Source organism: Phyllosticta citriasiana, assembly GCF_038021145.1.
Source record: "Phyllosticta citriasiana strain CBS 120426 chromosome Unknown IWZ02scaffold_7, whole genome shotgun sequence".
NCBI lineage: Eukaryota > Fungi > Ascomycota > Dothideomycetes > Botryosphaeriales > Phyllostictaceae > Phyllosticta > Phyllosticta citriasiana.
In genome coordinates, this window is record NW_027117284.1 from 2060841 (window position 1) to 2075290 (window position 14450).

Here is a 14450-nt window from a genome sequence, read left to right on the forward strand (position 1 = left end):
GCGGGAGCGGCGACCTCTGGACGAATCGCTGGGGAAGAGGCTGTGCGGGTTCTGCCGTAAGCACCAGGCTCACAGCCGCATCGTTGACAGGGACGACGTCTGCTGAGGCTCACTCATCTGAACAAGGCGCGCTGCTACTCTCTGCTATTTTGAGACGGTGCAGCGCCAGTCATGGCTAGCTCCCGCCTGGGATATAGCTAGAGCTCCTCGTGGGACATGGGGGCCCGGCCTGTGAGCTGACTTTGCTTCAGCTAATTACAGATCTACCAACATGTCATGAACCTTTTGCGCCAACATGCCTACCGGTCTAGGGTCTCTTTGCCTTGCGCGTCTTCTGGGATATCCCCGCCGGGGCTGGCGCTTTTTTGTGTCCTTCTCAAATTCCCATTCCATCCCCGCCACCGTTGACCCCTTTTCGAACATGTCGCGTCTATCTCTTTCAAGAATTCTCTTGGCGCAGGTGGAGTGAGGGAATGGGGAGTCAACGTATCAAACACACCCATCATTCCACACATACCACTTCTCATTTGATTGAATGCTGCATCCGAGAGCGCGCTCGAGCAACTGGTAAGTTTGTTTGTCACTTTGCTGTTGTCGCGTCAAGACACGGGCCTTGTCCACTGCCTTGTCTGGGAAGCAAATAACTACTTGAGCTTGAATTCAGCCGCCGGTCTGACGAACTTTCAGACCCTCTAATTCGCCAAGGCGACACCACGTCCGCTTCCTTTCCATTTACAACGTACCGTCACTGTCGCAGTCGCATCGTTAGACCTCTGGGCATGCATCAGCAGCGGAGGTTCCTTCGTTCAAAATCTCCAGCCTACCACCAGCTCACTATACGGAATTGAGCAAACGCCGCGCTCGTTAGAACCTGTCAAATCCTAGCCAATCTCGGTTTCGATGGCACTTCGCAACATCAGTAGACAGTCTGTCCAAACTTCTCTACTTCGATCAAACTGCCGAAACCCCACATCCCCATTTCACCGGAGACAGCCTAGATACCCTGGCGACAAGATTCGGGTCCATTAGGTTTGCTATCACATTGGTTTCCGGAAAGAAGAATAGCGTCTTGGACGCGCTGGGGGTTCGCGAGTGCAGATGGCTGCTCACCATCAGTTTCCGGATAATGCATTCGACCCGGCGGAAGGCTCCCAAGGGCAGAGAGACGGGTTTGATTCGCCCAATTGGAATCACTTCGACTCCCCCCCCGACGCGAACACTCCTAACACCAATCTTCCTCCATTCCTACCAGGCTTTCCTCCCGCACCGTTTCCTGGTACCCAAACTGTCACGCCTGTACCATCTGGCTCGCAAAGACAGGCGCCCGGACATCCTACGAAGTTAGATACAGAGACCTTGAAATCTGGAAATCCAACCGACACACCTCCAGTTTCGGCTCCCGCTAGGCCCTCCAGACCTTCATCAAGTCCAGAAACATCGCCTACCACAACGACTCCGAGACCCACGCCCACCTTTAATCCCAATGACTCAGATATCTACTTTTGCGGATCAGTCCCGTTCGTCCCTTCACAGTATACATGTTACGCCAATAATGTGTTATGCCCTGTGCTGAATGGAAAACGGCTGGCCCCTTGTGGCGAATCATGTTATGATCCCACCATTTACGGTTGTGGAGACGGCGGACTCGAGCAAATTCACAGCGGCCGATTACCGAATGGATCACCCGCAACAAATACAGTACCATTAGGAGTAACCGCATGGCCAACTGGAATCCCCATTCCAACTCCTAAACGAAGCTTTCGTTCGACTTCTTCTAGCCTGCCAACCTCGTCGAGTACGACATCTCATTCGTCTAGTTCTTCGAGTCTAACACCGACGAGTCTAACACCGACGAGTCTAACACCGACGAGTCTAACACCGACATCATCCTCGTTATCACCCACGACTTCTCAGCCTGCGGCTACGAATGGGACCGTGTCAGCTGCGCCTTCTGATTCCTCGCTGTCTGGTAATCAGATTGCCGCGATTGCTGCGAGTACTTCTTCAGCCGTCCTCATCTGCGCTGTCGTTGTTCTCCTTCTTTTTCGAAGACACGCTTCGAAGCGGAAACTTCACTCTCAGAAACAAGTCTACCCCGAAGTTGCGTTCCTCTACGACCCTCCTGTTCCGCCCCCCATTGGAACACAGGGGTTGGGTTCTAGTGGCGAGAATAGTTCCACGAGCCGTCGCAGTTACACGGTATCTCAGGGACAGCTGCCGCGCTCAGAACCTCCTAGCTCTGACAGTTCACTACGAGGGGTTGGAATAGCCGAAGCTGGAGCGAGTGCTTCTGCTGCTCAAGCTGTTGAGCGTCTGAAGAATGAAAGGCGCGCCCTGCGGCACAAGAAATCAAAATTGCGGCCAGACCCACAGCCTTTGAAGCTTGCAAAAGGTTTGGCAGCAGGCGCCGCGGGTGGATTCGGATTGCTTCCCTCGAATGGCAGAGGATCTGCTTCGGCACCGAATTTTGAATCAATGGAGCGCAATGCAAGTGCACCTTCCAGGGTCCCCGCATCTTCGACGAGCTTGTGGGATGAAATAGATATTGCTGCGGGAGAAGCAAACTTGATACCCTCTCCAGCCATGCCAACCCACTCGGAAACGCAAAAGTCTACTTCACCTCTATTGCCACCTCCGGATCTCTCGACTCCTCCGCAAGCGCTGCACTCGCCTCCAGAAACTTCGGGATTGTCACCGTTGGCACTCGACCAACAGGCTCAAGGTGTGAATGAAAACGAGCCCTTTTACCGACGGCTACAACAGCGGCTCTCGCCCACTCGCAATCCGACTTCATTCTCACAACCTCGACCCTTCCCTTACCATGCCCAAAGGGGCTCGGGCTCCTCGCTCCTGAATTCCCCACACTCATCTTTGTCACCTTCGCCATCCACGCATTCACCCCTTTCAACCATCGATCCAACCCCCATTTCGTTCCCACGGAGTACCGCGACGCCATTCTCTGCCATGACATCGATCTCACCCTTTACACATCAAGGTGGCACCGGTTCGGCCTCGACCCCTTCGCCTTGGCCTCCAGTCAGTGGTGGTTCCTCTGCTCCAGCACGCACGCTACCCTCGCCTATTACGCCTTTCGGACTCACGACCGCCGGCGCAACCGCAGGCACCGGCACTGCACGTGGCGGGCCGCTTGGTACCTCATCGTCACCGTACCCGAATCCGTACCAATCTTACCCTTACACTCGCACCGGCAACTACACCTTCCTCCAACCCGAGCTCTACCATCCGCCATCTCCGAAACCCACGCCACACAACAGCAGCGGGTCGGGCGAGATGAGCGGCTTAAGCACGCTCGACACGCGGCTCGAGAGCGGCGACACCTGGGCGGGCGAGGTGCTGGGGGCCATGGGCAGCAGCAGTATATTCGGCGCGCACGGGGACAGCGATGACGCCAATTTCAGCAGCTCGCGCGGGTGGCTGTCGTCAGGCAGCGCGGGCTCGCCGTCGACAAGCGGGCAGCCCGGCGGATTCGCCGCGTCGCGGTCTGCACAGCACGGCTCGGCCAGTACCAGCCTCCCGCGGTACGGCTCGCGGCTGCAGGTTCCGAGCGCGGGCCTTGCGCCCGACGACAGCGGCAGCCCCCAGAGCGTGCAGTACGTGCCGCACGTGCACAATCCGGAGAGCAGCGGCGACGAGGAGATGGACGTGGGTGCAGGCACGCAGTTTGGCCGGGGCATTCGACTTGGCAACATTGCGGAGGAGATGAGCGGCGGCAGCGGCAGCGGCAGCGAGGGGTTGCTCGGTGGCGCGGCAGGGGGGCTGGGCATGGGGCCAGGTCCGACGACCACAGCGGGGGCTGGAGGAGGTGGGAACGGCAGTGACAGGAGACGGCTGACGGTGAGGAACGAGTTCTGAGCAGTCCTGCCTAACCGTCAAACGTTGATTTACACGCCGACCCGTCATCGAAACCTCTCTGCATAACGTGAGGAGGTCGATCAGGCGGGGTGGGACGGGACATGAATTGGGGGTTGGAGACACCACCACTGGCAAAAGGGGGGCCCAATCCGTATGACGACTGATCGACTTTTTTCCAACTGACGAAAAACCTGAACCACCCCCAAATCTGACACGCCCGGCCCCAACCAACCAACCAACCAACCGCACTCCACCCCCTGTCTTCCATCATCGTCTTCCATTTCCTTGTTCACATGCCTAGCACCTAGCACCAACCAGGCATACGGCTGGCCGTCGAGCCATCAGCCAGAAAAAATTTCCTTAGTCTTCGGATCATCATCATTTTAAGACAACATGCGGCAGTAGCTCAGCACAGCACATGCACAAGCATCGATCCATCCACCCGTCCGTCCATTCGCAGCATTCAAGCTACCATTTTTCCATCCCTTCCTCTCTCTCTCTCCCTTCCTCCTTGGCTGCCACCCGTGGTTCGTCTTTCCTTCTCCAAACATTGTTTTCCTATCATGGACTCGCTTGTTTCGTTCGTCCTCTACTACCCATCCTCTCCTTTACTCGCTTTCCTGCATCTGCTTGGCGCACGCGTACGAGCCTTTCTTCCTCCTCTTCTCCTCTTGTCTTCTAACTTTGCCATTCATCCATTCCTCCGTGTCTTGCGTTGACACCCCTTTCTTCGTAATGGGCGTTTGCGTAGCTTCGTTTCTACTCTGTTATTATTGTTATTGTTGAGATACCACAAGATTGAGGAGGCGAGTCAGCGAGGCCCAACGCCTCTTTGTCATCATGGAGAGATGTGTGGTTGTCGTTGGTGGAGGAGGTAGTAATCATGTAATCTCTGTATGTACGTGTGTGTGTGTGTCTCTCTCTTCCTGCTCTCTGCCGCTGCTTCTACACCGAAGCAAGCAAGTAGGTTGGCAGAAGACGGTAAATACATGGTTTGGTATTTGTCAATTTCTACCAGTTTCCCGTGCGTTGGTGATGAGTGAAGATGGCAGAAAAATCATGGTGTCCTGCGTTGATCATATTTACGCGAAGCGCCTTGCACTACCGCATCACATGGCGGACTGAAGGGAGCAAAGCAAATACAACGTCATCAGAACGCTGCATTCCCGCCGCTCACTGCGTGGTAGCACGCACGCACGCACCCATCCATTCTCGAGCTCACATACGTGCCCACAACCCGTCCACTTCTTCCATTCCCTTCCTTGCCCTAGTCATCCCTACCTACCAATCAATCAACCAACAACCAAGCAAGCAGACAGACAGGCAGGCAGTGCCCCCCGCGTCCCAACTCCAACCCCCACAACACCCCAAGCGCGGTCCCGCGTCGTCGTCCTCGCGCGTGTACCGCACACCACGCGCTAGCTAGCCCCATTCCTTCTATTCATCACTCTAGCGTACCAAGTATGTGCCATAAGCGCCGCTGCTGCCCGTCACGGCGTCGCGTGGTCCTCGTACAGCACTCACTTTCCTTAACTTCGCGCCTACGCACATAACCACAGTACCCTGCGGCGGCCAGCCGGCGCCAGGAACGCGACAGGGAGCAGGGAAGCAGAGCGTCGCGGCGGACGGCGGCCGGACCTGCGCAGTACAACACAGTGCATGCCTGTCTGTCTGGAGACGAGCTGGGTATATGCCTGTCCAAGTGGCGGGCTGGGTATATGCCTGCCAAGTGGCGGCGGCGATACCTGGGAGCTAGCTTACCTGGTGGATGCTGGGGACGGGTAATATAACAGAGTTGGACGCAATTCCAAGAGTGCGTAGGGGACCTGGGGGAGGCGGGAATAAGGTCGCGGCGTCGGGTGTGCCTGGCAGGGCTGGGGCTGGTAGGAGTATGCTTGGAGAGACAGAGGCGCGGGAGGGTAATTGCGCAATATCGCATGTCTTGGATGGGGAGGGTATGTGAGTATGTATGTATGTTGGTAGTCGTAAAAAGAAGGTGGACGCGAGAGCGACGGACATTATTCGACGACTAGAACTGACGCGTGCGACAGCAATTCGTCCCGAGCAGCTTTCTCGTCTGTTGTCCTGCCGTGTCTGGCGCGTCACGTCGCGTCGTCCAAGGTGGTTCAGTTTAGTCCAGTCCAGCTGCTGCGGCTCGCCGGCGGGCGTCACACATCCAGACACAGACACACAAAGCCAGACAGACCACCACGCGCGGATAGTGACAGCTGCCGGGTCTAACAGCCATGATCAACGAGCGCATAAAGGTGGCTTGCGGACTTGGGATTGGCGTCCCTCTGGCAACATGGCAAGCGAGCCGTGCCACGACGGAGCGACGAGCTGGATTCGAGCGACCAGTTGTGAGCCAGTTCATGTGCTGCACACCGCATCGGCGGCGCACGAGCGCTTCCGACTATCTGGCCAATCGATGAGGTGGACCGACAGTCGTTCAGGCTGGCATCATTATCAATGTCTCAATATCGCCGTATGGGGGAGCGTTTTTTTTATTTTATTTTATTTTTTTTTTTTCGCGGCTCTGCCGTTTGCGCAACCCAACGGGCGGTCCAGGGTTGATTCAGGTCTCGGCCTCAACGTCGCCTCTCTGTCTCTCTCTCTCTCTCTCTCTCTTTCTCTCTCGTCACATTGTGATGATGATGGTGATGATGATGATGTCTTTTGTCTGGAGAAAAGACCGATGAGCTGTCGGCGTAGATCCGTCGTGGCCAGCCTTGATTGGACATGGCACGAGCCCCGCTGGCAGTTTCCAGTTCTCACCACCACCGCTGGACATGGCAGCAGCTGGAAGACTGACTGACGGGTTGCAGCTGCAGGCCTGTCTGCTATCTGTCCGTCTGCCCGTCCGTCTGTGTTGCTTTTGTTTAAACGCGTCGTGTCCGCATTGCTTAGGTGCTCGCTGCTGTTGTGCAATCAATCGACCAGACACAGTTATTGTCCAACGAACCATCACAGAAGCTTGGACCCCCGGGGACCCGCACACGACGCAATGACGAGCCTGTGGAAAACCCGGCACACCACCGAGTAAGCAACCTAAACACCATCACCTCTCCACTGCCCCCCCCCCCGATTTCCATACGCAAATTTTTCTCCATCCTCCATCTTCCCTCCCTCTTCCCTGCCCTTATCCTCGCCGCCTATCAGGCCGCCAGTTCATCTTGTTTACCTTTGTTGCCGTCACACGACAGAGACGTCCACCCGTCCGCCGCCTCGCGAGATCCCTCTCCCTCCCAAAAGTCTGTCGCGGACTCGATAGGGACTTATCCTCGCACCGAATCTACCCCTGCTCCCGCTCGCAAACGCCGTGGAAGCAGAGCCGCTCTCAGTACCATCAACTCGGTTGGTTACGAGCTTGAGCAAGAAGCCGAAGAGCTATTGAGCCAGACCGACGGAGCCTCTTTCCGCCCTCCAAAGGAACCTTTGCCGAGTGCCCATCCAAGCCCTCCCCGTGCTCCGACCTCGCAAAGCCTTGTTCGGTCTTCACCGCAGGTTTCCACCCGCTCCAAAGGTCCCTTGGCCCGCACTCCCTCCCTGCTCAAGAGAATACAAAGCAACGAGCAGCAGCAAAAGACCAAGCCCCTGCCCCCGCCACCTGAAAACCCCCGTCCAGCAAACGCTCCGCGCGAACACTCCAAACGCAACATGTTCCGCTACTTTTTCGGAGGCAAGGCGGAAGAGCCTGCCGGGCCCGCCGCCGCCGAAGACCATGCTCGCAAGGATTCCCTGACGCCCGAGCAGGACCTCGAAAACAAGCTCCAGCAGCTGCAGAAGAAGCTCGACGAGACCAACGCGGCTCTGAGCTCCCGCGAAGCCGAGGTGTCGACCCTGCAGAACCGCGCTGAGGAGCTGGCCGCCGACTACAAGATCAAGGAGGCGGCTCTGGTGCAGCAAAAGTCTGCACTGGAGGAGCACATGGTCAGCGTTGTCGTGCAGCAGATTACCGACGCCCGCAAGGCCGAGAGGGACTCTGTCCAGGAAGGTCTTGAGAAGGAGTACAACTCTAAGCTGGTAAGGCTGTTCTATTCTTAGTGGCAAGCCTAATTTTTTTTTTTTTTTTTTTTCTAACGCAAGGCAGGATGCCATCCAACATGAGCACGAGGCCAAAATCACTGCCCTGATTCGCGACCACGATGCCACCAAATACTCGTCCGAGTCTCTTAAGCAGGAACTCGACACCCAGATCGAGAAGCTCAAGGCCGATATTGAAGAAGTGTCGGCCAGGCACGTTGCTGCCGAGTCCAAGGTATCGGAGGCGGAGCTCCAGCTTGCTTCTCTTCGGGAAGAGTCGGCCAAGGCGGTCGCCGAGGCCAATGCTGCAAAGGACGCCGTCAAGGCTGAGCTGGAGGAGAAGATTTCTTCCATCTCTACCGAACTTGCCTCTGCTCAGTGCGACCTATCTGCCGCCCGCGCTGAGGCTGCTGAACGCGCTGCAAAGCACGATGCTCTCCAGGAGGAGGCGAAGCGTCTGCAGGAGGAGGCTGCCACTGCTTCTTCGCAGCTTGAAGCCCAACTCAAGGCTTTGGAAGCGGATCTTACAAAAGCCAAGACCGAAATTGAGTCGACGTCTACCAACCACCAGCAGGCCTCTGAGCAGGCCGCTGCCGCCCTCACCGAAGCCCAGAATGCGACTGAGGAGCTCCGTTCCAAGATTGCCACCCTTGAGAGCGACCTCCAGCAAGAAAAGGCCAACATCGAGGAGCAGATCAAGGCACACGAGGCCGAAAAGGAGACCAGCTCGGCCGCCCTTGCCGACGCGCAGTCGAAGATTGAGGAGATGGCCAACGAGCTCAACGAGCTGCGATTGAAGCTCGACGAGGCGGAGAAGGGCCTCGCCGAGAAGCAGGCTGAACTTGAGCGCGTGCAAAGTGAGCTCGCTGGCAAGAGCGTCGAGGTGTCATCCCTGGTCGCTGCCATTGAGGCCGAAAAGTCTGCTCACGGCCAAACTCGCTCTGCCCAGGAGTCCACCCAGCAGGAGATTGAGACCTTCAAGGCTGCCATCGACGCCAAGGCTGCCGAGCTGAACGCTGAGAAAGAGGCCTCCGCTAGCAAGGCTGCCGAATCTGAGAGCCGCATTGCTGAGGCTGAGTCGGCAAAAGATGCCGCCAACGCAAAGGCCGCGGAGCTTGAGAGCAAGGTGGCGGAACTGGAGGCCTCTAAGGAGGCAGCGGACGCTAAGGTGGCTGAACTGGAAGCATCCAAGGACGCTGCCCTTGCCAAGGTTGCTGAGCTGGAGGGCAAGAACTCGGAGCTCGAATCCTCCAAGACGTCTGCCGAGGACAAGGCCTCTGAGTTGGAAGGCAAGGTGTCGTCTCTCGAGTCCCAGATTGCCACCCTTACCGCTGAGAACGAGAGCTTCTCTTCGACTAAGAATGAGCTGGAGGCCAAGGTTGCCGAACTCAACGCCTCCGTCGAGCAACATGCCACGAGCAAGAGCGAGCTGGACAACAAGGTCGCGGAGCTCACCGCCGAGATTGAGTCTCACGTCTCGTCCAAGGCCGAGTTTGAGGCAAAGATCACCGAGCTCAACTCGTCTATTGAGCAGCACACTGTCAGCAAGTCTGAGATCGAGGCCAAGGTCGCCGATCTCTCTCAGGAGATTGAGACGCACACCGCCGCCAAGTCTGAGCTGGAATCCAAGGTTGAGGAGCTCAAAAAGGCCGTTGAGCAGCACGCATCGTCCAAGGCAGAGGTTGAGGCACAGGTTGCCTCGCTGACTGCCGAAGTCGAGTCCCACGCCGCCGCAAAGAACGAGCTCGAGTCGGCGCACGCACAGACCAAGAAGGAGCTTGAGGGCATCTCGACCGAGCACAGCACCGCCAAGGAGACTGTCTCGAAGCTCGAGGAACAGCTCAAGGAGGCCGCGCAAACGGAGGAGAAGCTTTCTGCGGCCGAGCAGCGCGCCGCCGCTGCCGAGTCGGCAAAGGAGCAACTCGAGGCAGACATCAAGTCGTTCCAGGAGCAGCTCAAACAGGTGTCGGGCTTGGAGGACCAGCTTGCCGAGAAGTCTGCCCTCGTCAGCCAGCTCGAGCACGCACAGTCGGAGGCCGAGTCGCGCGCCACCGCGGCCAAGGCTGCGTCCGAGACCCTCGAAGCCCAGCTCGAGGCCGCGCAAAAGGACAAGAGCGCCGCGGCCGAGCAGCTTGCTGCCGCCGAGTCGGCGAAGGCGGCGGCCGAGTCCAAGGCTGATGCTGCAGAGCAAAAGGTCAAGGAGGTTGAGGAGGCTGTCAAGGCTGTCGAGACTGTCGTCAAGGACAAGGAGGAGCAGCTCAAGGCTGTCGAGGGACAGAAGAAGGACCTTGAGCTGAAGGTTGACAGTCTCGAGAAGGAGGCCAAGGAGACTAAGGTCGAGGCCAAGGAGGAGTAAATGCTGTGGCGAGTTGCTCGCATCACGGCTTTCGCACTGAAGAGGGCGGATTGCACCTGGACCATTATCATCATATCGCATGGAGTGCAATGGAGCGGCGGCCGCTGCTTCTACGTCTGCTCTGTCTGTCTCTTGAATGAGCATCACTTGGCGCTGAGTTCGATGGCACAAGGTCTCATCCTTTGATTTGACGCCGTCTTCCCCTCACCCACCTCACAAACCAAACCACACTCTCTGTTGTACACATCCACACCTGTACACCTTATACACACTTTCTATCCCTCCTCTCCTCTCATCAACAAACACAAAACAAGACACACGATCGACACGACGAATGGGCTATGGACAAATGGCATGGAACGCATGGATGAACGGACGGACGGCATCAGCAGATGCTGCATTGATGGACAGACGACGGATGGATGGATGGGCTGGGCGGCGGGTTTTTTTTCTTGTAACTTTTTTCCTTCTTGTGCTTTTCTCTTTTTCTGGGCATGCGGCATTGGGCGAGCTGGCTGTCTAGCAGCTGGAGACAGGCAGTATTTCGAGTAGAGGAAGGAGGGAGAGAAACTTACATACTGTTGAGTTGAGTTGAGCCGAGATGAGTCGAGTTGATAGAAGAAAGGATGGCTTTTCAGTTGGCAAATGACTGTTGATTTGAATGGAGTTGAGTGAGTTGATTCCATTCCATTGAGTTGGTTGGATTAGAAGAAACGAAGCTTGTTTTGTCTTGTTTTATCCCGAGGTAGGTGGGTAAACTATGTGCCTTGCATGCCGCCATGTGCGCGTATGTAGGTTGGTGCATGTGCAGTCCTTTTCACCTTGACCTCTACTCAATTCAACTCGTGATGCGTCGTCCCCTTGACACGACGGAGTGGCTCGCAAACTACAGAGTACAGAAAAACCCGCCGAGCATGTTTAAACAATGTATAGGATAGGATAGATAGGATAGGGAGGGGTATTTATGTGCGCATGTGTACGTGTTTGTGTTTGTGTCATGATACCTTTGCCCTGCTCTGCTCTGCTCCGCTCTGCTACAGCACCCAAAAAAAAACAAAACCAAGTTGCCGATTGTCCAAATAATATCTGTCCCATCCCATCTTATCCACAGCAGGTAGGCATTCTCTGATGTCCCCTATCCTATTCGTCCCATTGCTCGACCTCGCTAGTGGAGAAACTGCAAAGGGTGCATGAAGAGCGTTCGCTCGCCCGCCCTCTCTCACCGGATCATGCGCATCGGATGACCCTCAGTATTATAAACCCACCGATCTAAACTGCCCACCTCCACATCCGCAAACGTCAAGTACAAATACTTGAGTGTCTCGGCAGTCCAAAAGCTCTCGGCCTCGTCCAAATGGCGCGGCTTGGGTTTGCCAGCGCCCGTGTCGAAGCCGTCGTTGACGTCTGCGATGCTGGCGTAGCCAAAGTCGGTCTTGCAGTGCTTCTCGTAGGCGACGAAGGCGTCCCACGCCCAGTCGCGGTACCGCTGCTGCCCCGTGATGCGCCACGCGTAGAAGAGGCTCTCGACGTACTCGGGGCGCAGCCGGAAGCGCGGATCGGCGGCCCAGAAGCCGAGATGGGCCAGCTCGCGCTCCTCGCGCGGCGTCTGCGGCAAAAAGGTTGCGTTGGGCAGGTTCGACATGGGGATCCACGACCAGATTTCGGGGCCTATGCCTGTCGTCGTGGCGTTGTAGCTGTGCCGGCACCCCTCGAGCAGCGCCAGCCCGAGCGTCGAAATGTCCGGCCGGTTCAGGTATTTGGCGCCCAGGAGGAGGTTGCCCGGCGCGAAGCATGCGAGGGTCGATTGCTCGTTGAGGTACCAGGGCCCGGAGAACTTGCCGAGGAAGAGGTGCTGCGTGGCGTACGAGGTGGTGTAGGAGGAGCGCGTGGTGAGGTTGTGCCGCATGGCGTGCACTGCCTGTATCCAGCGCGAGCTGTAGGTCTTGGAATAGCGGTCGTGCGGTGCCAGGATGGCGGCCTTGATGAGGTACTCGTAGTAGCTGTCGTGACCCGCGTCCCAGTGTCGTTCGCGGCCCACCGGGTCGCCTGTGAAGATGTCGATGGGCCCGTCGATCAGACCCACCGGATCTTGAACATACTCGTCCCATACGAGACCGGACCAGGCGCGGGTGGCATTTGCGAAGTAGTCTTGGAAGGTGGTGAGGCGACTCAGAGTGCGGTACTCCAAGATGTTGGATCCCGCCCGGGCTGGTCCAATGGCAGGATGCTCGTAGCGAATTTTGTGCGTATCCTTGAGGTACACTTCGTCTGGCGTGTCTTTGCCTTTGTTTGTCGCAAAATCTACGCGAGGCCATATCATGCCCGTAGGACTGTCGAACGAAGGGCCGAGCTTGTCTGCAAGTAGCACGGCCTGGGAAAGAATCGAAGTCCTCTTCTGAAGATCCATGACGTCTTTTGGTATAACTCCGGCATCCGACAGATCAATAATAGAAACGAGCCCCCCCAAATACCGTATCGTTGTCTCAAACGGGTCGACCAGCCCCTGGGCGCTGTAGAAGGGAACATTCACAATTCTTTCCAAGCACAGATTCAACTCGTCCCACATGCCCATCAATGCAAGAGTGCTTGCAGAGTCGACAATGAATGCGCCCCAGCCGTTCCTGCTATTGCGATGGCCCCCGCTGACTGGAAGGATGTCGTCAAATCCCCATGCATGCTCTTTGTATTTTCCAAACGTGTACTTCATGGCTTCGCGGACTTGGGCGGCCCTCTCCTCCTGCGCGCGACCACTTGCGCCATTCCACGGTCGGTGTTGTATTTCCGGGCCTCGAGCGCCCGCTCCTGCGACGTCGGCATCGGGGTCGCTGGGCCCGTGGATCGCAACGTAGATGAGGTAGAAGGTGATAATGATGACGGCGCTCAGCAGCTGGAACGCTGGAGTGGGCGTCCGCCTAAAGGAGCCCATGGTCGGTCAAGGTCGCTTACAAGGCTAATTTGCTAGGCAAAGGCCTCATCGGATGGCAGGGTCATGCGGGCGCCTGCAGAGACGTGTGGAGAGGTCGACGTGATGGGCGCAATCCTATGCTGCCATGCTGGGGCGGAGTCTGTCGTCGAGGGCGAGTGTTGGCACGGCGGCAATTAAGAGGAGCGGTTCAGGGAATGTACCAAATGTGAAAGACAAAGGCTGGCAGGGGAGAGGGTGCGTAAAGCGACATTGCTTGGCCTTGAAGTGGTGGAGACGTGGGCAGACTCGGGGGAGCAACACAAGCCAAGCACAAGCGAGCTCCAGGCCAAAGCTTCTTCAAACCTCACACCACCGTCATCGTCTCTCCGCAACCCCCAAGGCCCCATGTCGCTTTGGCAGTAAGCGCTGAACTTCTTCGTAATGATACCATGTTGACAAGCAAAAAGGAACTACCGCGCTTCGGCGCCCAAGACCAAACTAATGGTCGGCATCGGCCTCCTGGCCTGGGGTGGCTTTGGCCTCATGTCTACTGCCAAGACTGAGGAGGCTCTCAACTTGGTTCCGACGGAAGAAGACAAGAGCAAGCTTCCCAGCATTCATGTCGTCGACAAGCAAGAAAAACAATAGTGGAAGCAAAGGGTTGCGTGCTGTAACTCAATCAACAGAGCATCACCAGCGTTGAGTAAGAAACACGTGGAGTTTCCTGCCAAATTAACTGACCAGTATAGATCACGGTGGACATGCGAATAGCTGACACAGGCACGAGTAATGTGAAACTTTTACCAATTATGAGTTGCATCCAGCGCAAGTGTTCCTGGCAAGAGCAGCTTGGCACCAAGACTCGAAATGGCTGTCATTTCTATGCCCAACGTCGAAAGAGCGTGGCTTTTTCCGTATTCCTTAGTGCCAGTGGCAACAGGAGAAGCGATTTTTGACACTGGTGCATGATTTAACAAAGCAATTGAAAGAACCCGCGTCTTGACTGTCCTGAGGAAGCCTTATTTGGCTTGGCCTTGGTCTCACAGCTATGAGGTACACACCTGTCAAATCCTTCGCTTCAGTCCAAAACGGGTACCGGAAGCCTCCTTTTGATAGAAGGGAGCATCAACGTGTGATTTATTTCTACAGAAATCCTAGCGCACGGAAAGTGGTGGTATCAACAGTTCATGTCACTACATTTCTCAACATCTCAGCAGTGCCAACTTTTCTTTCCCAAATGCATCCTCAGTCTAGCACAAACAGCAGCCGTCAAAGTCGCTCCAAGGTGACCGC

The 14450-nt window shown here is 56.4% G+C and overlaps 4 protein-coding genes across 4 annotated transcripts; 3 read left to right on the plus strand and 1 right to left on the minus strand.

The window, feature by feature from the left end:
- Positions 1-682: 682 nt before the first annotated feature.
- Positions 683-4082, plus strand: IWZ02DRAFT_287224 (uncharacterized protein). The gene has a single exon (XM_066763719.1). It carries the CDS (start codon positions 1099-1101, stop codon positions 3871-3873), a length of 2775 nt encoding a protein of 924 aa, XP_066622716.1. The 5' UTR covers positions 683-1098; the 3' UTR covers positions 3874-4082.
- A 2580-nt stretch (positions 4083-6662) lies between these two features.
- IWZ02DRAFT_520540 (uncharacterized protein) lies at positions 6663-10390 on the plus strand (the record flags this gene model as incomplete). The annotated part of the gene is made up of 3 exons (XM_066770769.1): positions 6663-6719; positions 6781-7896; positions 7964-10390. The coding sequence occupies 3 exons, from the start codon at positions 6663-6665 to the stop codon at positions 10250-10252; spliced, it is 3462 nt and encodes a 1153-aa protein (XP_066622717.1). The 3' UTR covers positions 10253-10390.
- Positions 10391-11205: 815 nt separating this feature from the next.
- On the minus strand, positions 11206-13265 carry IWZ02DRAFT_287257 (glycoside hydrolase). The gene has a single exon (XM_066763720.1). It carries the CDS (start codon positions 13176-13178, stop codon positions 11472-11474), a length of 1707 nt encoding a protein of 568 aa, XP_066622718.1. The 5' UTR covers positions 13179-13265; the 3' UTR covers positions 11206-11471.
- A 219-nt stretch (positions 13266-13484) lies between these two features.
- On the plus strand, positions 13485-14031 carry IWZ02DRAFT_287438 (uncharacterized protein). Its single transcript, XM_066763722.1, has 3 exons — positions 13485-13576; positions 13625-13855; positions 13907-14031. The coding sequence occupies exons 1-2, from the start codon at positions 13563-13565 to the stop codon at positions 13803-13805; spliced, it is 195 nt and encodes a 64-aa protein (XP_066622719.1). The 5' UTR covers positions 13485-13562; the 3' UTR covers positions 13806-13855; positions 13907-14031.
- The last annotated feature ends 419 nt before the right edge of the window (positions 14032-14450 follow it).